This window comes from Pinus tabuliformis, chromosome 5_1, assembly GCF_031772625.1.
Source record: "Pinus tabuliformis cultivar Carrire ecotype Pingquan chromosome 5_1, CPIR1, whole genome shotgun sequence".
NCBI lineage: Eukaryota > Viridiplantae > Streptophyta > Pinopsida > Pinales > Pinaceae > Pinus > Pinus tabuliformis.
The window spans coordinates 477216792-477241282 of record NC_142305.1 but is presented as its reverse complement, the minus strand read 5'-3'; the positions used below and the strand labels follow the sequence as shown (position 1 = coordinate 477241282).

At 35.4% G+C, this 24491-nt stretch overlaps 2 protein-coding genes across 2 annotated transcripts; both read right to left on the bottom strand.

The window, feature by feature from the left end:
- Positions 1-9479: 9479 nt before the first annotated feature.
- Positions 9480-10853, bottom strand: LOC149165568 (F-box/kelch-repeat protein At5g15710-like). The gene has a single exon (XM_089431162.1). The coding sequence runs from the start codon at positions 10803-10805 to the stop codon at positions 9627-9629; it is 1179 nt and encodes a 392-aa protein (XP_089287288.1). The 5' UTR covers positions 10806-10853; the 3' UTR covers positions 9480-9626.
- Positions 10854-11765: 912 nt separating this feature from the next.
- On the bottom strand, positions 11766-12417 carry LOC149165567 ((R,S)-reticuline 7-O-methyltransferase-like). The gene is made up of 3 exons (XM_089429861.1): positions 12339-12417; positions 12199-12263; positions 11766-12086 (listed from the first exon to the last, which is right to left on the bottom strand). Exons 1-3 carry the CDS (start codon positions 12415-12417, stop codon positions 11766-11768), a joined length of 465 nt encoding a protein of 154 aa, XP_089285987.1.
- Positions 12418-24491: the final 12074 nt, after the last annotated feature.

Below are 24491 nucleotides of genomic sequence, written 5' to 3'. Positions count from 1 at the left end.
TTATTATATTTATGCTAATAGAGTGAATTGGGTTAGTCATTATGCCAACAAGTCTAATGGGTGCTTTGTGCAGATTTTTAGCCAATTTTGAGACAAAATCAAAGGTTTTAATGAGCACTTGGCAGCCAAATTCATGGAAGAACAAGGGAGAGGATTTGTAGGAAGGTGTCCCCTTCATTTATGGGCCCTTACCTCGAATTCTCCACCATCAGCTCAGAGTTCAAGGGCCACCAAATCAATTATCACAAGGGCAGTCGAGCAAGTGCTAGTAAAAGTGCTATTAACTACAAGTTTTGGCAGCCGAGTTCCTAAAATTTAGGAGGGTTGTTGGGGTCATCAATTTTTATAAATAAGAAGGCTTAGGGCCTCATTCCAGTTAGTCACTTTGTAGGTAGAAGTTAGCTAGTTTGTAGTTCGATTTTAGTCATTTTTTTAAGCAGTAGATTAGCTTTGCATTTCAGCACATTTTCAAGCTTTTCCTTGTGGAAAGTTTTTGGAATGTAACATTTCTTTTGATTAATAAAGATGAATCCAGCTTTTGCACCAGCTCTAATATCTCTTAGGAGGCTTTAGCTCTTGGGGTTGGGCCCAACCCAAGTGCCCAGTACCTCCTTTGTTTACCTTTATGTGTTTTTGCTGCATTCTTAGAATAAAATCTTCTATTTAGATTTAAATCTTGCTTTGTTATTTAGATTGCTTTTGATGATTAAAAGGGATTTTTATGTTCAGATTGATTTGATAAGTTATTAACAGGGAAGATCTTCAGAAAAAGGCCATCAAACACCTCTGATCTCACCTCTCTCTCAGTGGGATCATGAGCTGGGACAAAGGTGACCTTGCTGCCAACAAAAACACTGTCTTTGCTTCACCATGCAATCATTAGTGTTAGATTTTCATTTGCAGAGATTGATACCAGCTGTGGTTACGTGTTGCTCATAGCTATTTCACGTGTTTCATTGCAAATAAACTTCTGTTCCATTTCTTTGCTGTTATCTAGGTCAGATTAGGTCAAAGTAATTAGCTTCTTGATTTTCCAAGTCTTCATTTGTCTAATTCGAAAGATAACTTGCAGAGCGCCTGTAATACCTCTCCATCTACCTGTACTCCATCAATCCCATTTGCTCCATCCTCCAACTTGGATTCTTGCCTCACATTTGCCATTTGCTCACTTTGCCCTAATTCCCATATTTTTGTGCAACATTGCTCCACTCCTCCTTGAACAAATCCAACCATCCTTGCCACTCCTCAGCTCCATTCCCCAAGTCTTGGACCTCCTCACACCCCTATCTCACCTCCATACCCATTCCTTCATCTTTCTTCTTCCATCCATCCTCCAAAATCCCATTTCTCAACATCCTGTAGAAAATCACAGACATCCTGTAGAAATCCCATAACATCTTGTAGAACCCCTGCAGACTTCCTGTAGAAGCTCATGAATGAGGTTTCTTGATAGCCAAACTCTGTGAAACTCTCTGGAAGGGTGTTAGGGACCCCTTAGGCCCCCTTCTAACCTTCCCAACCATTTGCAAGCGTTTCCTCTCACCAATCCACCTCTGCATAGTCAAAACAGTCAAAGCACATGCATGATAATTCTGACAACTTATTCAAAAATACAAAAAGATGTTTTTTTCAGATGTTACTGTAGAAGTAGCTTAGACACATGCATTTTACCTTCCTAGAAGTCAATGGCATCTCTTTCAGTAGCTTGCATCCTCTTTCTTGCATCAGTAGGGCAAGCTGGTAAAATTAGGGTTTGCTAGGGTTTACGTTTCCTTTCAGCTTTCCAAGTTTCTTTCTGCAAGTAGATTAGCCTGATTTGAGTTAGCATTCGTCCATCAGTTAAAAAGCTTCTTCTCAGAGCTCATAGAAGTTGGTTTAAGCTCCTAGCGTACTTGTGCCAGTTGACCAAGTGACAGTTGTGGCAAGAGCTAGTACTTGTGCATACAACACCGTCGCTTCCAAGTTTGTTATGAACTACCAGGTTGATAAAATTAAAGAAAGGAGTTCTAGGAGTTGCAACATTATTTGGGGCCCACCATCTTTTTGGCGTTGTTGTCGGGGAAGCGTCAGAGTATTGGCGATTGCTGCTTTTCTTCTATTTTCTACTACAACCTTCTGCTAAGTAGTATATTTCATTTCCATTCTGCAATTTCATTTTCGCAAAAGTAGATTAGACATTTCCTGCTTTCATAGATTAGCATTTCAATTCTGCAATTTCAATTCTGCAAGCGTAGCCTAGCATTTCATTCCTGCAATTTCATTTCAGCAAAATAGATTAGTCATTTCCTGTTTTCATTTCAATTCCGCATTTTCATTTCAGCAAAGATAGTTAGTTGCAGTTCAATCTATTTTAGTTTTGCAGGTACAAGAAGAAAAAAAACAAAAATCAATGAAAAGTATTTCATTTCATGCCTTGTAGGAGTAGAGATAATTCAGAAAAAATTATTGCACAACACCCCCACTACTTCACACACCCAACCTTCTCTCATCTTTGATGGTTGTGATTAAAGAACCCTTAGGTGGACAGCATGACATATTTGAATAATCTCAAGGGAAGAAGAAGAAGAAAACATTCCTCTGGAGCAAATGGCTACAAGCATAAATGTTGGGAGCAATACCTTATCCAAAAACGAATTTGCAAATCAGATGGAAGATTTCAAGAGCGACATGAGGTAGTTTCTTGCCATGCAACTCGATACCTTGCAGATCCAAAGGAGGCAAGAGGAAGCCAAGAGGGCTTTGGCCATCTCTTGTCCCAGGTGCACTAGAAAGCATCCTAGGAACGAATGTCCATTGCACTCCATAGAAGTGTGTTTCGTTTGTGAAGAATACCATCCTACGAATCAGTGCCCTTCCTTGCCTGGACTTAAAGCTGCATATCAGAGAGCCAAAAGGAGCCACTGAACCACTCTATTATATGAACCAAAGGAGGCCACATGGACCCATACCTTACCAGCAGGGAATGCAAGGGACATCCCAGACCTATTACGACCCCTATCCAGCCACTTCCATGCCTTCTTGGGGCCCCCCTGCTCATCCTTCCTCGTCCGTGTTATCGTTAAAATAAAATAATAAAAGAAAATTTCATTAACTATTAAGATTAAAGTTAGAGTTCAATTTGATCTTTTTATGTGTGAAGATCTTTTATATATATATATATATATATATATATTTAAATCTTATTTATTTATTTAATTTAATTTTTTTCATTTTTTAATTTAAAAATAAAAATTTTAAAAAACTATTTCAAAATAAACATACTTATTTACATAACTAAATATTTTCTAGAATCTAAAAAAGAAGAAGAATTAAATAATATTAGATGTAAATGAAGATTGAGAGGTTTCCCAAAAGTCATAGAAAAAAGTACATGCCTATTTCCATAACTACAAACTTGCTAGAATCTTTAAAAAATAGTTAAAAAAAAATATTGCATTTAAGTGATTATTTAGAGGTTTTACAAAATCTATGAAAAAAATAAAATGGTTATTTGATCTATATGTAAGGGGATGAGGGAAGATTTAGGTAAGGAAGGTATTTATGAGACAATTTGTAAAATTTAAGAACATGTGTAAAAATGTTATTTCATCTATATATTTTATGACATAGGGAAGATTTTGTGTTGATATATGTAGTTTAAAAAATAAAAAAATGTAGAATTATTGATATAAGTTGCTAAAAAAATAAAAGATTTATTAAAAAAGAGATCAAAGTTATTAGGGATGATTTTATAATAATATTAGTTTTCTTAATTCAATCTAAATTTATTATTATTTTTTTTAGGTTTTGTATTTCAAGAGATTTGATCTATTTCTAAATTTGATAAATATGAGGTTAATAAATTTAGACTAATCTTAAACTAGACCGAAATATCGAAGTGCATAGAGGTGCTCTACAACTCAATATGGAGATGTTGTGTAATAACCGTAAATTTAAAAATATTAAAATAACAATTACATTAACAAAGTTAAGCATGGTAATAACAAAAAAAAATATAAGAAGATATGTAATTCGTGATTCTTTCTACTTCCCAACAAAGAGGTGTATTTAAAAATATATTAATAATGAAAATTAATAATATGGACAATGTGGATATAAGTAAAATATTTCAATAAACATGTTGAGTAAAATATTTCAATGTCATATGCATGACAATTCCTTCCCTGCTTAGAGAGAGATGGTTAAAATATTTTTATTAGTATATTGCTTCAAATAAAGGGGTTTTGTAAGAATAGAGGACCTCTCTAAACATTTGATAGATTTAAAGTTAACATGAATTTATATTTGTATATTTATCTTATAAATATTTAAATCAACCTTTTATATATATATATATATATATATATTTTAAATTAATAAAAAAACTAAACTAGCTAATATAAACAAAATAATCAAATAAAATTTGTATTTATTAAATAATAAAGTAAAAATTATATCCTCAATGGGGTGAGCTCGAAATTTGAGATGGGATATGAGGGGACGAGTCTGCCACTCTTCGCACCTAAAGTGCATTAAATAGCAAGGTGTGTGCTTGTTCTCAACATGCATCGACATGCAACCACAGATGCAATAAATATAAGTTAGTGGTTGATGGAATTGGCATTAGTTTTTGCTGGTAAGAGCTGGAGGTTGGGGTAGGCGAGAGGTTGAGTATACCTTCCTGTAGCTAGGCCCTTCGTTAGGTTCTTGTGTTGAGATATCTATGGCATTAGTATTGAGGGGTGTGATTTATGCTTGGAGCTTGAGAAGTGGAAGTGGGAAGGGAATTTCTTCTACTGGCAAGAGGAGAATTTGTCACTGGAATGGGGGTACAGAGATAGACGACAAATGATATCCATCATTAACATAGGCTTAGTTGCATACGTTTCGTTCCTTACAACTTTTCTTGGCCTGCTTGTTATTTTTCTTGGCCTTGTTAACTCTGTCTCTTGCAATTCATTTCTTAAGTTTGTTGTGTTGGGCATAGGGTATGAATTAAGGAGAATAGGGCTTTGGTTTAGTCTATTTAAGCTTTTGAATGTTATGTGCATTACTGGTCTAACTTCGGGCTTTACAAGTTTTGTTTGTCAAAACTATTTCATTTAGTCTTGTCTTCTTGGTTTATTTTAATAGGGAAGAGGTGTGGTATGTCTTGGTGTTGGATTTTCCTTTGGATTTGTATTTGTCTAAAGTCCTAGGTCATTATAGCTTTCAAGGGGGGAGGACTTGTTTTATCCGGAGAGTTGGATATTAGTGGATTTTCTCTTGGTGCATTACGATGTCAATTGTGTGGTAAAGGTTGTGGTTTCAAGGCCTACCTATGTATTACAAGTGTTTTTACTCTAGTATCTTTGTAGGTTGTGGTTACTCATTGATTTCTCAAATTTATGATCCCTGCTTGTTCGCCATGCCTCTGAGATAATACATGCAATATAGGTGGGGAAATGACAACAACAACCCAACATGAAATGAGAAAACTGTAAACTAAAGTGGGGGCTTAGAAACAATTATACTTTGATTCTGAGATAGTCAAGGAGGTATCCTATTGTGTTTCATATCCTGGTCACACTAGGGGACAGAGAAAGAAATGTCTTAATTTAGTAGCACCACATTGGCAAATGAAGGCTCTGCTTGGTCAAGTTTTGAAGGACAAACAAGAGATATAATGTGTTTGCTTCACTAAAAGACGTTAAAAGGATGTTGAGTAACCAACACTTCTTCATGGATAGGCTCGACACAAGACTATCTTGTCTAGAAAAGTATCCCCAATGTGATACTAATACCGATATACCTTCTGGATCAGGTGTGAGAGTCTATGCATCCATTTTTTCTTGTAATTCTTAATGGTTTTGAAATTTGCTAGCATATCTAAATTTCAATCATGTTTTATACTTTGTTTCCAATCTCTTTGATTTTTAGCTACTTTTGTTGTCTCTAATAAGCAATGAGTAGTCCTTTTGCATCTGAAGTGACAGGGCAAATCCCACATATGAATAAATATAACAATCTTGTATTCTAAAGAAAAAAAAAATGAAAAAGTAACAGTATAAAATTTTGCATAAATTTTGATTGGACACTTATGCATTTAGCTATGAATAATTATAAGTGATTTCTTCCATTGCAAATCGTGAAATATTTTTTTAAATCAAAGTTGAGGATTTTATTGATTATTTGGTCATTTGTACATTTCATTTAAATATAGAGGTATTCAAGTACACATCAGGCTAGTTCATTTAAGATAGAAGATGAAAATTATATGACACTAATCAAATTTTTTTTTAAATAAAACTAAAAAATATTATTTTATTATAAAAAATCAATATGATTAAAACATTTATTTTAAAAATTAAATAAATTATAATATTATATTGAAAATGGAGTTGTTATATTATTATTAATTATGTAAATTTATTTTAATTTTGAAATTATCGTAAACTAAGAAGGATTAAAAGATATTTATTTTAATTTTAGATTTATTTTGAATTTTAAAATGAAATTTTAAGAAAAAGATTAGAACTCTATCTATATATATAACACATTTGTATATATGTAAAACATGTTAAATTGGAAAGAAAAAAAAAATAGAAATCTCTCTTATACACACATTATTGAAACATCTTTAAATATATGTCACATGTTAAAGTGAAGACCAACAAAATTAGAGATCCCTTTTATACACACTATTAAAATGTTTCCAGCATAAGATTTTTTTTAACTTTTAATAATTTTATATATATGTCCACTTTCTTTTAAACACTAAAAAAAATTATGCATTAGATTCATATTCATGTAGAAAGCACTTATTTATGAAATAAGAATATTTTTATTTAATAATGAGATTGATATTAAAATATTATTTTATTATTAATATATTTTAAAATGTTAGATAATACATCTCTCTTGTATTAAATTATAAGAAGACTCTTAATCACATCATACTCCATTATTGGTAGCAAGTAAAAATGACACATGCTTTCATGCAATAATATGTAAATATTATAGTTTCATACAAAAATGACAATAATAGAATGACAAAAGGAATTATCACATTTGTTCTCATATGTGTCAAGGTGGACCTCAATAAAGGATTGTCTAGTGAAATCCTTCTCAAATGGAGGGGTAGGGTTATTCACAATTGTTAGATTATGAAAACATTTTTGGAAGACTTTATCAAGGGCCCTTCAAAGACCCAGGTTCCAAGAAAACACTCAGCAATAGAAGTCACCTACTACCAAAGCACCACCTTCAAACTCAACTTAGGTGCGCGTAGAGCCAACTCAACGCCTCACCCTTCCACTGAAGTTGTATCATTCACTCGAATAGTGACAAGGAAGCAACAAATATGTCATAATTTTAATTTTTGGCAGTGGCAACAAATATGTCATAATATTCCTGGGAAGTGGAAGGTCTCAAGGAAACACTACCATTGTTTCATTTACATCAACTCCCAATAACCCCTCAAAGTTTATAAATGCCCATAAGAGAAAAGGAAAAACTCCTCATGAATCTTGGGATCTAAGTCTAGAAAGGTAGTAAAAGTAACATTGTGTATTAGGTTTATTGAAAGAATGATGTTATTTAATATTCTAAAGGAATACAAATTAATTTACCCCTCATAGTGTATAGATGTTCATGAGAGAAAAGGAAAAACTCCTAATCAATATGGGGATCTAAGTCTAGAAAGGTAGTAAATGTAATGTTTTGTATTGGGTTTATGGAAAGAATGATGTAATTTAATATTATGAAGAAATACAAATTAATTTACCAAAAAAAAAAGAAAACATGCACATATTATATCTATTTGTATGTATTTTTTTTGTAAGATCAGAAATCTTATATTATTGCAAAAATACATTTACAACACTAATAGTCTCTATTAATCTGTTCGTAAGAAACCAAACCAATAGTTGAGAGGAGAGGCTCATTCGAGAGGATGTATGTTATGTTTTTTTTTTTTTTTTTTTGTAACGTCAGAAATGTTCTATTATTGCAAAAATATATTTACAATAATGATAGTTTCTATTAATCTATTCCTAAGAAACCAAACCAAACAGATAGTTGAGCAGAGAGGCTAAAAAACATGTTTAAATAAGATGTTTAAATCTTATACTTTTCAAAAATATTTTAACAAGAGATTTAAATAAACTAAAACATTTAAATCTTATACTTTTCAAAAATATTTCAGCAAGATATTTAAATAAACTATTTGAAAATCTATATTAACTAATTTATGTGGATATCAACTTCATATATATATAGAAATTAAGTTTTTATAGTTAAAATTTTTATTTCGTCCTATATAACTCTATTTAACATTTGCACCCAGCGTGCATGATGAGACGGCTGGGGCGGATGGCTTTCGCTCCCCCCAGCCGAGTTCGAACCCTGCGGAGGTCTCCCCTTCGGCGCATTGTGACGGCTCTGCTGTATCTGCCGGCTTCGGCCGTATTCTGCCCGGCTTCGGCCGTATTGTATTCTGGCTTCGGCCGTATCTGACTGGCTTCGGCCATAATGTAATCATGAGGGCTGCGGCCATATATGGATTTTCACTCTGAAAAAAAAAACTCTATTTAACATTTAAAAATATAATTTAAACAATTAAAAATAATAAATTGTATTTTGCATTTTAAATAAATTTACACGTGAAAAAATCGATCAATTCATAAGCACTGATATAAAATTATATAAAAACAATTTCAATGAAATTATCCAATCACATTATTCAAATAAACTGAAATTGGAAATACATTTTGAAATGAGGGAACCATTCACGACCGTCGGTTCAAATTCTATTTAACATTTAAAAATATAATTTAAACAATTAAAAATAATAAATTGTATTTTGCATTCTAAATAAATTTACACGTGAAAAAATCGATCAATTCATAAGCACTGATATAAAATTATATAAAAACAATTTCAATGAAATTATCCAATCACATTATTCAAATAAACCGAAATTGGAAATACATTTTGAAATGAGGGAACCATTCACGACCGTCGGTTCAAATTAACAGCCATCAACGCCACATGAAAACGGATTACAAGTCAATTTGTTTAGTTTTGAGGGTCCAGACGATTGGAGGTATATAAAAGAAACGTTACTCATTCGATTTAGTTAAAAATAAATATGGAATTGAGTACAATGGTTGGAACTGTTTTGCCGATTTAAATATTAAGCAATTTCAAACTGGTTGCATCGAGATTTTAAATCAAAATTACATGCACTGAGAAGCAAAAGGTGAATAAAAATCCACAGGCTCATAATTATATAGGTACCACTATATTTTAAAGGGTAAGAGTGAGATTAAAACTCATTCACTAAGTAAATACTAAATACTATACATTAAATCAATCATTCATTCATATTATTTTTTATCAAACTTTTTTGTTAAATTAAAAAAACATAATATTCCATAAATAAGAAGAGACCACTAAGCTAATCATTAACTTAGTGGCATTATGCTTATCCAGCACGGCCATAATTTAAATAACCAGAATGAAATAAAAACCCTTATACGAGATGCTAACTCAGAGGCCAAGCACCGTCATACAGTATGATACTACATTAAACTCATACAAAATTGCCGACAGACAAGTTTTATGTTAAAGTAGCACAAAACCATTATAAAGGGCCAGGCTAGGCCTCACCCGACCTGCATATCGGGCCTAGGTTTAAAGGTCATAACACGAGGGTACCCATACGGTTTATGTATAGTTGTGGGCGTTGGAAGCCAACTCCAGGTCTCCTCGCTTAAACAGTAAACGGCTATATCCATACATCTGCCAGAGGTGAAGCACATGCAATCCCCCACACCTACGCACTCAAACGAATCAAAATATGAATTCCTCTGAAAAACTTGGCACAACGATGAAGGCATCCTCGCAATCTCCTTCCAAGAGGACGACGACGACTTTGAGTCGCTGTCAAACTCCCACAAAATGAGATCAATGATCTTCCTAACAGTGTACAGAGAGGAGCCCCTCTTTTGGCCTCTACCACCGGCAAGTAGAATCCGCGACCCGCAGGTGAGCAGCTTAGTCCACATGGTGTTGCCATTACCTAACTCTGGCAACGGTGTGAAAATGGAAGTACCTTCTCCAATGCTGAAACCCAAAACGCCCATACCGCCCGCGCGATGGAGGGTTGTGTAGTAGAAAAAACCATTGGAGAAAACAATTCCCCGTGATAGTCCAAAATCGTCCAAATTTTCCGGCAAGTGTCCCGCGATTACCCAGGACTTCTGAAACGAGTCATAGATTTCCACTATGCGGACATTACTCTGGCGGGACAACCCCACAACCACAACTTTGTAGGTTTCTTGATTGTCCACATTCCAGGCCACAATGCCTTTGGTCATAAGGATCTTTATTGATGACATCGGCGGAAGTTTCAAGAATTTTCCAGTGAGAGGATTGCAGACAGCATATTTTCCATCAGGAATATCCAGTAAGAACAGGCCTTGGGCCGATCCGGAGAAATAAGCTCCACACTTGGCCTTTTTGTCTCCCTGTGAAAGGAAGGAGAGGGAGATGCAGGTGTTCCATGTCCGTGTGAAGAAGCAATATGCAGAAGATTCAATTGAACAACCGTCCATTTGGGAATTGAGTGTGCACAGAAACAACCATGGCTCTTTATTTGGAGGCAGTTGAGCCCATCTAGTGGTTATGAATTTAGTAGATAAGAACAGGGTGTTCCACTCCTTACAAACGCTACGAGATCTACATAGGCAATCAACTGGGAGCACCGCCAATATCTGTTCCCTGATATCCTCTGGCAAATCATACCACCCTCCCCAAGCCGAGCACCCTTCCACAGCTGCCATCTTCACAACGCGTAAACATTGCCCGCGGGAAGCTCCTCTTTCCCTAACATTCGTTAAATGGAAGCTGCACGATCACATGAGGCGTAAGGTGAAGGATCACATCGTGCGTCGATGGTATCATGTATTCTGGAACGATAGCGACTCTAAAACGATATACATGTATTTATTTTTGTCTAATGTTACATTTTAAAAATAAACTGGACATTGTTCCAAAAGGTACAAAGAGAGGCGGATAAGATTATTAAATAGGAATTGTTGAATTTTTCTAAAAGAGTTAAATGGTTTATGGAAAACCTTGTTTTCTTGGACTGGATCAATATGCAATTATTTTTCTTTAGATGTTTTGTTTATATCTATATTACAAGGAACACATTGAATGTCTTATTTCATTTTAGAGTAAGTTAATTACCCAAAATCAAGAAACCTCTATAGATGGCCAAGCATATACGAAGAATACATCTCATTCATATGCAATACCAAATCCATCTTTTCTTTTCTCTTAGTAAAATTTCAAAAGCATATACACATGCCATTTCATATGCACAATAAACCCACTTCTAAAATTTCAATGCTTGGATGCATCCCATTCATATGCTACAGTAAACCCATATTTTCGTTAAATTTCAATCCATAAACACATCCATTCATGAGCCATAACAGAACCAAAAAAAACAAAACCCCCTGACCCGTTAATACATTATCTACTCAGAGAGAGGTAAGACCAAAGGACAACTCTGTCTACAGATCCTCCATGTCTCCGAAGGAGATGAGGAGCGTCCCGTGACCCATTAATGCATTGTCTTCTCAGGAGTGCGAGGTAAGACTAAAGAAAATCACTAGCTACGGATGCTTCATGTCTCCATAAGGCCTTCATAAATCTTCGTTTATTTTGTAAATACAATAATTTGATTGAATTTTAACACTGTAAATACTAAAAATGAGCCCATAAAGAGCATATAATCAAGAAGGAAACGCTTTAATCACAGAATGGAAATCAGGAATGGTGATTATTTTATAATGACCAAATCCACCTTCTAATAAAATCTTCTTCCATTCTTTCTCTATTCTTTCCTTCCCACCAGAGAAGTGTGCCACCATTACCAGATCAAATACTAGAACTAAATTAGGACCCAGAACCGGCTTCTCTTTCTGGCCACCATTATTATTATCACCGCCTCTGTGATTAGAGTCTGGCGCCACTACGTCAACAATAATGAGCTTCCCCATCTCGGGGATCGCCTTCCTACAGCTCTTCAGTATCCTGATATAGTCCTCGTCGCCCTAGTCATGCATGATCCACTAATGACATCGCACAAACAAATTGTATAGTCAAAACGTGCTCTCAGCTCATTCTAATTGAATTACATGACAGCTCAGCAAGTTCACGACTTACCTTCATGAATATGGTGTCTGCAGAGGGCACGGTTTCAAACATGTCTCCGCCCATGTGCTCCACACCTATTTACATACATTTATATGTATAAGATTGTTATAAATATATACCATTGATGAAGCAAAGGTGTTGTTAGTAACCTGGGAGATGGGAAGCAATGGCCACGACATGAGGGAGGTCGTAGTTGATGCCTCTGATGGAAGGATAACGCCGCAACATTGCCTCGATTGTCTCCTCTGCAAGCCTAGCCTCTCGAGGCAAATCAGAGAATGGAAGTCAAATTTCGAAAAGCTCTTTACAAAGCTTCAAACCGACATTTCTGTGTTTTAGAATACTCGAGGGATTGTTACGTCGGCACTGCATCAGAAAGAGCTATTACTTCAAGATGCACCAGATCACGGCTTTGGGGGTTTGGGGATTAAGTCTGCAGAGATACAGCTAAAGAGTTGGCCGCAGGTAGTTTTAATTGGTGTATGGGGTATATAATTTAATACTAATGAGTGCTTGCCAAAAGCGAGGGAAGGAGTTTTAGTGGCATACCTCTTCATCTGATAGATACATTAGCAGCCAATTTGAAAATACTATATCAGCAGACTCTGGTTCAATTTTTGAGGTCTGCGGACGTAACATCAGCACACATAAATTTGACATTCTTGAAGTGGCTATTTATTTCTTCATTCTGAACAAAGTAAAGAATAGTTAGTTGATTTATGTAAAGCCTTTTGAGTTTCATAATTTAGATTCAAAGATTAACAGAAGCCATACGCGTTTCTAAATTCTAGCTTTAGATCTGACATGCAAACCAAGAGAAAGATAGAAACTATAAGCAAGGATTACGCATACCTTTTTGATTGCACTCTCAATGAAGTCCATAGCTAAAACATGTTCAGCCTCCTTCGCGAATTCAGCTGTGTAGCGTCCAATGCCAGCTCCTAGCTCAATTACCGACTTACCCTTACGTGATGATAAAAGAGAAAGTATCTGCAGCACAGATAAACATTTATGTTTTACATTTGAACATATAGATATTTTGCTTTCAGTTTCATGCTATCTTGTTATTTCTATACCAGAATTGTAACAGACAAAAAGGAACAGGCATAACAAGAAGTTGTAAAATCAAAAACAAATGCTCTCGTAGACTGTCAACGCAAGTGAAGTTGCCGAGACATTTGCTAGCATTTACATAAAACCGAGGAACAGTTATAAATCACAAAACTTCATTTCAGACAGTTTAAATTAACAATTATAAAACCAAGCAAGTGTTTAGAATTAGATGAAACGTCCGTTATAAACAAACGAATGTTACGAGTCCTCAAAGTCAAAACCCGCTATATTTAACCTTTGAAATTAAGATTCTTTCATGTCAAAACTTTAAGTCAGAATTATGTTGCATAGCCAACTTCGCTTTCACATTAAGATCCACAATGCCGCAACTCAGATCAGAATCCTTTGACCTAATCAGCATCGTTTTGCTGGTAACGAACTGACAGTGCGGCAAATTTAGAGCTGAAGGCATTAACCTAATCATCAAAATCATCAGATTAAGATTCCAATATGTTGCAACCCAAGCCTTGGCATAGATTGTTTGAACTTTCCTTCAAAGTTCATATTTTGTCAATGTAGAAAAGGAACCATTGCAAACTAAGCTCCTTTGCTGATTGAGATCACAGTCCCTGATTCATCCGCCCCTACAGTCACAAAACCAGATCCCTAAACCTCACCTAATTAAACTCCTACAAGCAGACATAATTTACCCTTGACATTGGGTGATATAATATTGGTGCATCTTATGACTCTCTTCATGAGAATCGGTGGAGTACTCCCAGTTAACTGCTATATCAAATATGCTGACTAATATTTTTATCTAAATGCTGAACGACACCAAAAATGCTACTACCCTTCAAAATTACCTTGAATAGTGCAAACCTATGGCCATGGAAACGAATTTATACAAATCACTATTTCTGTCTCTCACCCACAATATATAGAGACCATATAACCTTACTTTCGTATTTCGAATCTGAACAGTGACTTTATACAAATCACCAGTCCACATTTATTATATATATTCTGCTACAAAATTTCAAACGAACCAAAGACCATCACTCACTTTTGTGCTTCTAATCTAAACACTCGTTGCATCCAGCCCATGCGTGGGAGATATATATGTGTACATACAACACATACGAAACAGTAAAAAGAAAATGGGAAAATATAAAAATACCCTGATAGTGACCTATTTGTTTCCAGTGATAAAGATCTTGAAGAAAGATTAAATCAAGGAATTTATCACTAAATATAAAACGCAGTATGTCAAGCAGGTTGTGGTCAGCTGGTTAGATCAAAGCACTAGCAATGCTTAGACCTGGGTTCAAAACCTTCTGAAGACATTTTCTCTGTTCATATGGGTCAAGACAAAAGAAACAAACACTCTTCAACAACAATATTCAAATCTATTAGATGATGGCCTGTAGCAACCATCTGTAGACATGTTCCCTTGTTAATATGGTTCAAGGAAAAAAAAACAAACGCTTTTCGACGACAATATTAAAATCTAATAGATGGACTGTAACAATCATTCACTACAACAAATTCTTGTAAAAGATAATTTCATTAAATTCGCCATATTATAAAAGAGATCCCGATTCCTGACCACCATTGCAATATAGATTCATAACAACAAGCATTACCTCTGGCCTTTCTTCTTCATCTAGCTTTGAAGCTGACTGTCAAGCATCATGGCTTCTAAGCTCAGAACGACGGAATGCTCCTTCCAGTAGTTCAATTGAAGAGCCCTCTCGCCTGAACACATACATTTAGGCTTAATAACAATAACCCACCTCAATAATCCCCAGATCAACCCATAATAAATAGCCAGCGAGGCTAAAAAATCAAAAGATATGACAAATTCATGCCACCATTCGGATTCAAATAGAGGAAAAAACAAATTGCAAGTAAATTTTAACTACAAAATCAATAAACTCTCAAAATTTTCGATCAATAATCGAATACCCAAAACAAAATGTGCAATGCACTTACCATTGACGGCCATGGTTCGTGAAAATGGTATACCCAGAAAAGACTGGATGAAATGTAAAACCAACAGCCAATAAAGGAGATGCTAGCAGCCTTCATTGGTGATACGAGAGCGAGAAAATGTTCTGGATCTTCGGTTTGAGTTTCTTCCTTTCTGTTGCATGGGCCTTGGTCCAAAATGCTCACAGATGTATTGCCCAAGTGAGCCCAGATTTCAAGAAATAAAACCAAAAGCTAACAAAGGAGATGCTAGCAGCCTTCAATAGAGATACGAGATCTTGAAAATGTTCTTTATATGCGGTTTGAGTCTTTTCCCTTCTTCATTGGCCAAGACTCTTTGCCTAATGGGAAAAAGCAGTAAAAATATTTGGAAAAAGCAGTCACACTTCAAATCAACCGTTGAAAGTGTCTCACTTGATGGAACGGAGAAGGGTAAAAGTGTTGCTGTGTAGCATCCAATGCCAGCTCCTAGCTCAATTACCGACTTACCCTTACGTGATGGTAAAAGAGAAAGTATATGCAGCACAGATAAACATTTATGTTTTACATTTGAACATATAGATATTTTGCTTTCAGTTTCATGCTATCTTGTTATTTTTATACCAGAATTGTAATAGGCAAAAAGGAACAGGCATAACAAGAACTTGTAAAATAAAAAGTAAATGCTCTCGTAGACTATCAACGCAAGTGAAGTTGCCCAGACATTTGCTAGCATTTACATAAAACTGAGGAACAGTTATAAATCACAAAACTTCATTTCAGACAGTTTAAATTAACAATTATAAAACCAAGCAACTGTTTACAATTAGATGAAAGTTATAAACAAATGAATGTTACGAGTCCTCAAAGTAAAAACCCGCTATATTTAAACTTTGAAATTAAGATTCTTTCATGTCAAAACTTTAAGTCAGAAGTATGTTGCATAGCCAACTTCGCTTTCACATTAAGATCCACAATGCCGCAACTCAGATCAGAATCCTTTGACCTAATCAGCATCTTTTTGCTGGTAAGGAACTGACAATGCGGCAAATTTAGAGCTGAAGGTATTAACCTAATCATCAAAATCATCAGATTAAGATTCCAATATGTTGCAACCCAAGCCTTGGCATAGATTGTCTGAACTTTCCTTCAAAGTTCATATTCTATCAATGTAGAAAAGGAACTATTGCAAACTAAGCTCCTTTGTTGATTGAGATCACAGTCCCTGATTCATTCGCCCCTACAGTCACAAAACCAGATCCCTAAACCTCACCTAATTAAACTCCTACAAGCAGACATAATTTACCCTTGACATTGGGTGATATAATATTGGTGTATCTTATGACTCTCTTCATGAGAATCGGTGGAGTACTCCCAGTTAACTGCTATATCAAATATACTGACTAATATTTTTATCTAAATGCTGAACGACACCAAAAATGCTACTACCCTTCAAAATTACCTTGAATAGTGCAAACCTATGGCCATGGAAACGAATTTATACAAATCACTATTTCTGTCTCTCACCCACAATATACAGAGACCATATAACCTTACTTTTGTATTTCGAATCTGAACAATGACTTTATACAAATCACCAGTCCACATTTATTATATATATTCTGCTACAAAATTTCAAACGAACCAAAGACCATCACTCACTTTTGTGCTTCTAATCTAAACACTTGTGCATCCAGCCCATGCGTGGGAGATATATATGTGTACATATAACACATACTAAACAATAGAAAGAAAACGGGAAAATATAAAAATACCATGATAGTGACCTATTTGTTTCCAGTGATAAAGATCTTGAAGAAAGATTAAATCAAGGAATTTATCACTAAATATAAAACACACTATGTCAAGCAGGTTGTGGTCAGCTGGTTAGATCGAAACAATAGCAATGCTTAGACCTGGGTTCAAAACCTTCTGAAGACATGTTTTCTGTTCATATGGGTCAAGACAAAAGAAACAAACACTCTTCAACAACAATATTCAAATCTATTAGATGATGGCCTGTAGCAACCATCTGTAGACATGTTCCCTTGCTAATATGGTTCAAGGGAAAAAAAACAAACACTTTTCGACGACAATATTAAAATCTAATAGATGGACTGTAACAACCATTCACTACAACAAATTCTTGTAAAAGATAATTTCATTAAATTCGTCATATTATAAAAGAGATGCAGATTCCAGAACACCATTGCGATATAGATTCATAACAGCAAGCATTACCTCTGGCCTTTCTTCTTCATCTAGCTTTGAAGCCTGACTGTCAAGCATCATGGCTTCCAAGCTCAGAACGACGGAATGCTCCTTCCAGTAGTTCAATTGAAGAGCCCTCTCGCCTGAACACATACATTCAGGCTTAATAACAATAACCCACCTCAATAATCCCCAAATCAACCCATAATAAATAGCCAGCCAGGCCAAAAAATCAAAAGATATGACAAATGCATGCCACCAATCGGATTCAAATAGAGGAAAAAACAAATTGCAATAAAATTTTAACTACAAAATCAATAAACTCTTGAAATTTTCGATCAATAATCGAATACCCAAAACAAAATGTGCAATGCACTTACCATTGACGGCCATGGTTCGTGAAAATGGTATACCCAGAAAAGACTGGATGAAAAGTAAAACCAACCGCCAATAAAGGAGATGCTAGCAGCCTTCAATGGCAATACGAGAGCGAGAAAATGTTCTCGATCTTCGGTTTGAGTTTTGTCCCTTCTTTTGCATGGGCCCTGGTCCAAAATGCTCGCAGATGTATTGCCCAAGTGAGCCCAGATTTCAAGAAATAAAACCAAAAGCTAACAAAGGAGATGCTAGCAGCCTTCAATAGAGATACGAGATCTTGAAAATGCTCTTGATCTGCGGTTTGAGTCTCTTCCCTTCTGCTTCATTGGCCAAGACTCTTTGCCTAATCCAAAATGAAAGAAACGCTCACAGACAAATATCTTCAAGACTGAAATAAAAGAATGGGAAAAAGCAGTAAATATATTTGGAAAAAGCAGTCACACTTCAAATCAACGGTTGAAAGTGTCTCACCTGATCGAACGGAGCAGGGTAAAAGTGTTGACAATTGTTGATGCATAAGAAGGCCTATCAGCCTAAAAATAAAAATATTACTGATTTTCAAAAGACATCAGAGTTGAATCTCCGTAAATATTAAGATAAGCTTAAAAAAATAGTTGACGTTGACATGTGACAATGACATTTCTGTCAGTTACCGATCTCTATACATTAAAAATTGGATATGGTGGAAATTTCATAAAAAGGAATTTATATTGTTGTTTAATTCTTCAAGAAATAAATTTTATGAAAATTAAAATTTTGTATCCAATTTTTTTTGGTCTTACTATTTAATCTTATTATTTTAAAGTATATGTGTTATTGTTGAAAAAAATTGGTCTTATTATTTTGAAGTATATGCATTATTGTTCAAATAAAATAATAAAGGAAATTTTAATTAACTATTAAGATTAAAGTTTAATTTGATCTTTTTATTTGTAAAGACCACAAAAAAAAAATTATATATATATTTTATTAAATTTTATTTATTCATTTAATTTATTTATTTTCATTTTCTTTTTTAATTAAGAAAACAAAAATTTTAGAAACCTATTTTATATAAACATGTTTATTTGCATAATTAAATACTTTCTAGAATCTATAAAAAAAAGAGTTAAATAAATATTACATGTAAATGAGGATTTAGAGGTTTCAAGAAATCCATGGAAAAGAGTAAACATGTTATTTGATCTATAAGTTAGGGGATGAGAGAAGATTTAGGTAAGGAAGGCATTTATGAGACACCTTGTAATATTTGGGAAAAAGTGTAAGAATGTTATTTCATTTATATTTTATGAAAGAGGGAAGATTTTGTGTTGATATATGTAGATTGAAAAAAAAAAAAATAGAAATATTGATGTAAGTTGTTTAAAAGAATAGGATTTATTAAAAAAGAGATAAAAGTTATTAGGGAAGATGTTATAATGACGTGAGTTTTTTTAAGTCAATCTTAATCTATTAATTTTTTTTGAGGTTTTGCATCTCAAGAGATTTGATCTATTTCTAAATTTGATAAATATGAGGTTAATAAATCTAGACTAATCTTAAAATAGGCCAAAAAACTAAGTGCATAGAGCTGCTCTACAATCCAATATGGAGATGTTGTCCAGTAACCATACATTTAAAAATATTAAAATAATAATTACAATAACAAAGTTATAAATAGTAATAACAAAAAAAATCTATAAAGAGATATGTAATTCATGATTCTTTCTACTTCCCAACAAAGAAGTGTATTTAAAAATATATTAATAATTCAAAATAATAATATGGACACTGTGGATCATAAATAAAATATTTCAATAAACATGTTGAGTAAAATATTTCAATGTCAGATATATGAGAATTCCTTCCATGCTTAGAGAGAGATGATTCAAATATTTTTATTAATGTATTGCTTAAAATAAAAGAGATGTGTAAGAATAGAGGATCTCTCTAAACATTTATATTTGTATATTTATATTTTAAGTATTTAAATTAACCATTTATTCTTTTTCTACCATGTATCTATACTTTCTATATATTTAAATAATTACTTAAAAATAAAAATTTAAAAATTATTTTATGTTTTTAATATATATATATATATATATATATATATTAAAAAAACTAAACTAACTAATATAAACAAAATAATAAAATAAAATATTATTTATTAAATAATAAAGTAAAAATTATATCCTCAATGGTGTGAGAATGAACTTCAAGATGGGATATTCGGGGACAAGCCTGCCACTCTTCCCACCTAAAGTGCATTAAATTGCAAGGGGCACACCCATCCTCGGCATGCATCAACATGCAACCACATAGATGACAATAAATATAAGCTAGTGGTTGATGGAATTGACATTAGTTTTGGTGGTAAGAGCTTGAGGTTGGGGTAGGCGAGAGGTCAAGGAGTAGACCTTCTTGTGGCTAGACCCTTCATTAGGTTCTTGTGTTGAGATATCTTGGTCTGTCTACGAGCATGACATTACTATTGAGGGGTGTGATTTTTGCTTGGAGCTTGAGAAGTGGAGGTGGCTAGGGAATTTATTCTACTAGCGAGAGGAGAATTTGTTCTTAGAATGGGGGTCTAGCTCGACAAGTGATATCCATCATTAACACAGGCTTAGTTGCACAAGTTTCATTCCTCACAACTTTTCTTGATCTGCTTGTTATTTTTCTTGGCCTTTTAACTCTGTCTCTTGCAATTCATTTCTTGAGTTTAATGTGTTTGGGATAGGGTATGAATTAAGGAAAATTGGGCTTTGGTTTAGTCTATTTAATCTTGTGAAGGTTATGTGCATTTCTGATCTAACTCAGGGGCTTTACAAGTTTGGTTTGTCTAAACTCTCTCATATATCATTGTCTTCTTGGTTTATTTTAACAAGGAAGAGGTGTGGTATGTCTTGGTGTTGGATTTTTCTATGGCTTTGTATCTTTCTAAACTCCTAGGTCGTTATAGCTTTCAAGGGGGGAGGACTTGTGTTCTTCAGGGAGTTGGATATTAGTGGATTTTCTCTGGGTGCATTTCAATGTCATTTATGTGATGAAGGTTGTTGTTTCAAGGCCTACCTATATATTACAAGTGTTGTTACTCTAGCCTCTTTGCAGGTTCTGGTTATTCATTGATTTCTCAAATTTATGATCCCTGCTTGCTCGCCATGCCTCCGAGATAATGCATGTGACGTGTTGTCACTCCCAGAGAAAGCCTCAAATTGCTTACAAAACCAGTGCCTGGGCACATCTAAATCAGGAGTGTCTCAAATGATTCTCAGTAAAAGGAGACCGCACTTATATTCTATATGTATATATAATGGGTTGGTTCATTCCTCTAAAAGAGTAAGACATGAATCTCTTGGTACTTCTTCCCATGTAGAAATCTCAAAAATATGCATAAAATAGTGGAGGCCGAGTAGTCCAAGGACTTACAGTTTAATAAAAATTTGTAGAGCAATGATAGAGGATAAGGAGAAGGAGTAACTCATCATATGGAGCTTACAACATCAAGAATTCTATGCTTAACACACAGAGCTTGCAGCTTTAAGAATTGCTATACTTATTTGAGTTAGAAGTAGATATAATGGGCAGAAGAGAGGTTGTGTGTTATGATTCATGAAGAGAAACTTTTAAAGAAATAATCTCAATAATCCATACAAGCACTAGCATTTAAAAATGTTGATACAAATGAATCTGTGAGGAACTTATAGGCACATGCATAACATTTTGAGACAAACGAATCTATGAGGAAGTTTTGAAATATTTTAATAGTTGTGATTGCATGAATTCAGAGTAGAAACATGAACATAATGGGTTTTAATAGAGGGATAACATACTGTAATACTTGAAGGGGGGGTCACCACCATTTCTTCATATTATGAAACATATGTATTTTGAAGCTATACAGTCTGAAAATTACATGTAGAGTTTTCTTTAGAATTTCTGAAACCATTGTGAAGTCTTGCTTCCCCTTATTTATCTGGAGAGGGGAGCAAGAGCATTCATTACAACAAATATCTTCAGTCGAGTCTGAGTTGTCAGGTTAACTAGTTGTCTCGGCCGAGATGGCTCTGTGGCCCAAAATTATTACAGAATTAATGGCCACATTGAAGGAAGGCATGTTACATGACAAAAATAAGTAAACAACCAGACAAAAAAGTAAATGAAAAGTCTATGTGCCCATCCTGTGATCCCCTCTTCCTCGGGCTGTAATTTGCTCATGGTATGGCCTCCTCTGCTACTCAACTGACCCTGTTGCTTCTACCTTTACTATTCGAACGCCTTGTTCTACAGAGTATGGAGTGGGTCAATTGTAAGTGCTTGTTTCGGTGGTCCTTCGTTGTGTAGAGGAGTGAGGCTCCATGACGAGCCATTAAATCTTACTGAGCCCCCCATATTGTCTTCAACACTCTGTGTCATACTTACTTTAATGACACAACTGCCAACCCATCCGCCTTAAGAGCCATGTACCATGCTATCGGGGTTGCAAGGCAGTGAGACTTTTACTCTTGAAAGCATTGCAGAATGACGGGCTCTGATGCTCCTTGGCCCCCTTTGGTTTAGCGCCTTTCTGTTTTTCTTATCATATGACTGAGGGCTATAACCAGGGGCTTATCCCTCCAACACTAAGGCCTTCGGGCTCTTGTCCGGGGGGGATTTTTCTTTGTTACACGGAATACCGCATCCTGACACTTGATACACTTTACCATTTGGCGTCTCTCTTTCTAACTTGTGATCGTCGATCAGCAGGATCGGTCCCACCAAAGATATCACAATCACAACCCCGGAGAAGGAGGACATTTTACCTTATTTCTCAGCGTGGCTGACTATCTAGATGCGGGAGCTTTACAGGCCCGATCACATAATATATCACATATGGGAGGATCCCCACTTATTGCAATCGCAAGTGTGGAAGGAACTTTGGTGTAAGAGCACTTTAACCTATGTGACCACTGATCGCTGATCTGTGGGGGGTGACGTCATCACTGCCACATCATTGATGACATCAGCTGCCATGTCAGCTATAAGGGCCAATCATATCCCTCCACGTGGCCCTCTAGAGCAGAGAAAAAATGGCATGCCCAATCTTGGTCCTTTGTGAATTCCTTTGTTAAATAGAATCGACCCCTTCTCGATGATCTAACATTATACTGATTGTCGATTTTCCAATCTCGCAGGATTGCGATATTGTGGGATGCGGGAATTTGGCATGGCCGATCTGTGGAATTCGTTGTGCCCGGGGCCCCCGACCTCCGATAAACCATACTGCAACCTAGAGGAGAGAGAAAGGGCTTGTGTTCCCCTGTCTTTGCATGCATTTCCTTTGTTAAACTATTTCGACCTTCCCCAGCAATTTCGCATTATATCGATGATTCCCCCCTGCAATTTCTTAAGGATGTCCCATCAGGTATTGCGAGGGCCATGCAGCATTGTGGGACTATGAGGTGCGGGATTTGCTCGCCGTCGATCGCCGATAAGCCTATGAACTCCCGGGGCCTGTCGATGTGTTGCACTGTGATGATGTGGGATGCAGGATTGCAGGACTACGGGGTGCCCAATATGCTTGACTTGTTATTCCCGGGGTCCTCTGATGAGCTCTTTTCCTTCATTTTAGGGCAACAAAACTCCTGATCTTCAACATGCCATATCCTCTTATCCAGAAGTCCATTTTGGAACTTCTATATACCGTTGGAAAGATTTTCACGAGCATTATGTAATGAAGTGGGACTGACTTGGCTCTGAAATATTTTGTGGCCTAGGAAGGTGACTTCAAAATTCATTTCTCTTGGGAAACCTTCACCAATTTGAAACCGACAATGTAGCGAGTGACAACATTGGCTCCAACTGGGGATAATGCCTTGTTGGCAAGGTGATGAGAACATGCAAACCAGTAGATTTCCTTCCATTGGGCATGGACTCATTTCTAAAAATTGAAAAATTAACTGAACGATTGCAAACTGACTAAATGATTGTAAGATTCACTAACTAACTGGCTTACATAGCAGAAAACTTTTAAGAAAAATAAAAAATTTAGACAGCACATCACTAAAGTCTTAGGGCCTTCTCCTCAGGCTTCAAACTTGAAAGACAGTTTTCCATACCTATTGAATATATAACTACTAGGTGATATCTTCTCTCCAATGCAGCCAGTTAAGCAACTAGCTACTTGACTGCTCATACCTCTTATGAGCAGGCAGAAGAAGAAAGGGAGTGGCAACTCAAGATTCCACTAATTCTTAAAAACAACCTTCCAATGATACCATCTCCACATCAGGGCACTAGACCTCATTCCATTGTTCTCTAGAAATTCAACAATTAAAACCAGCATGTACCTCATAAAATCTTCGGACAAGAACTTTAATATGTGTTCACAACTTGGTAATTGATGCTCAACTCTTTTGATCTCCTCCATGAACCTTCTAATCAAGTTACTGATCTCCTTACCTTCTTCTATAAATCGTCTGATCTGCTTAATAATCAGCTCGGAGCCTCCAAGCACAGCCGAGCATTCAACATTCACATTCCTTGTTGTCTGTAACCCAAGGAGCACTGCTTCATGTTCTGCCACGTTGTTGGTTGCCTCAAGCTTTGGCTTGGATGATCCGTCAAAGTATAATTTACACACTTGATTTTCATCTGTATGCTAGTGGTCTAACTATCTTGTTAGGTGTACTGATGCTTCCTCTAAGATGACCTCATCTTCTTCTAGGAAT

Excerpts from the sequence above, each read along its gene's own strand:
- LOC149165567 (XM_089429861.1), bottom strand. The coding sequence starts at position 12,417 with ATGTTGCGGCGTTATCCTTCCATCAGAGGCATCAACTACGACCTCCCT. Across the intron at positions 12,264-12,338 it reads CATTGCTTCCCATCTCCCAG|GTGTGGAGCACATGGGCGGA; the intron begins GTTACTAACAAC and ends GTATGTAAATAG. Across the intron at positions 12,087-12,198 it reads CAGACACCATATTCATGAAG|GGCGACGAGGACTATATCAG; the intron begins GTAAGTCGTGAA and ends ATGCATGACTAG.
- LOC149165568 (XM_089431162.1), bottom strand. The coding sequence starts at position 10,805 with ATGGCAGCTGTGGAAGGGTGCTCGGCTTGGGGAGGGTGGTATGATTTG.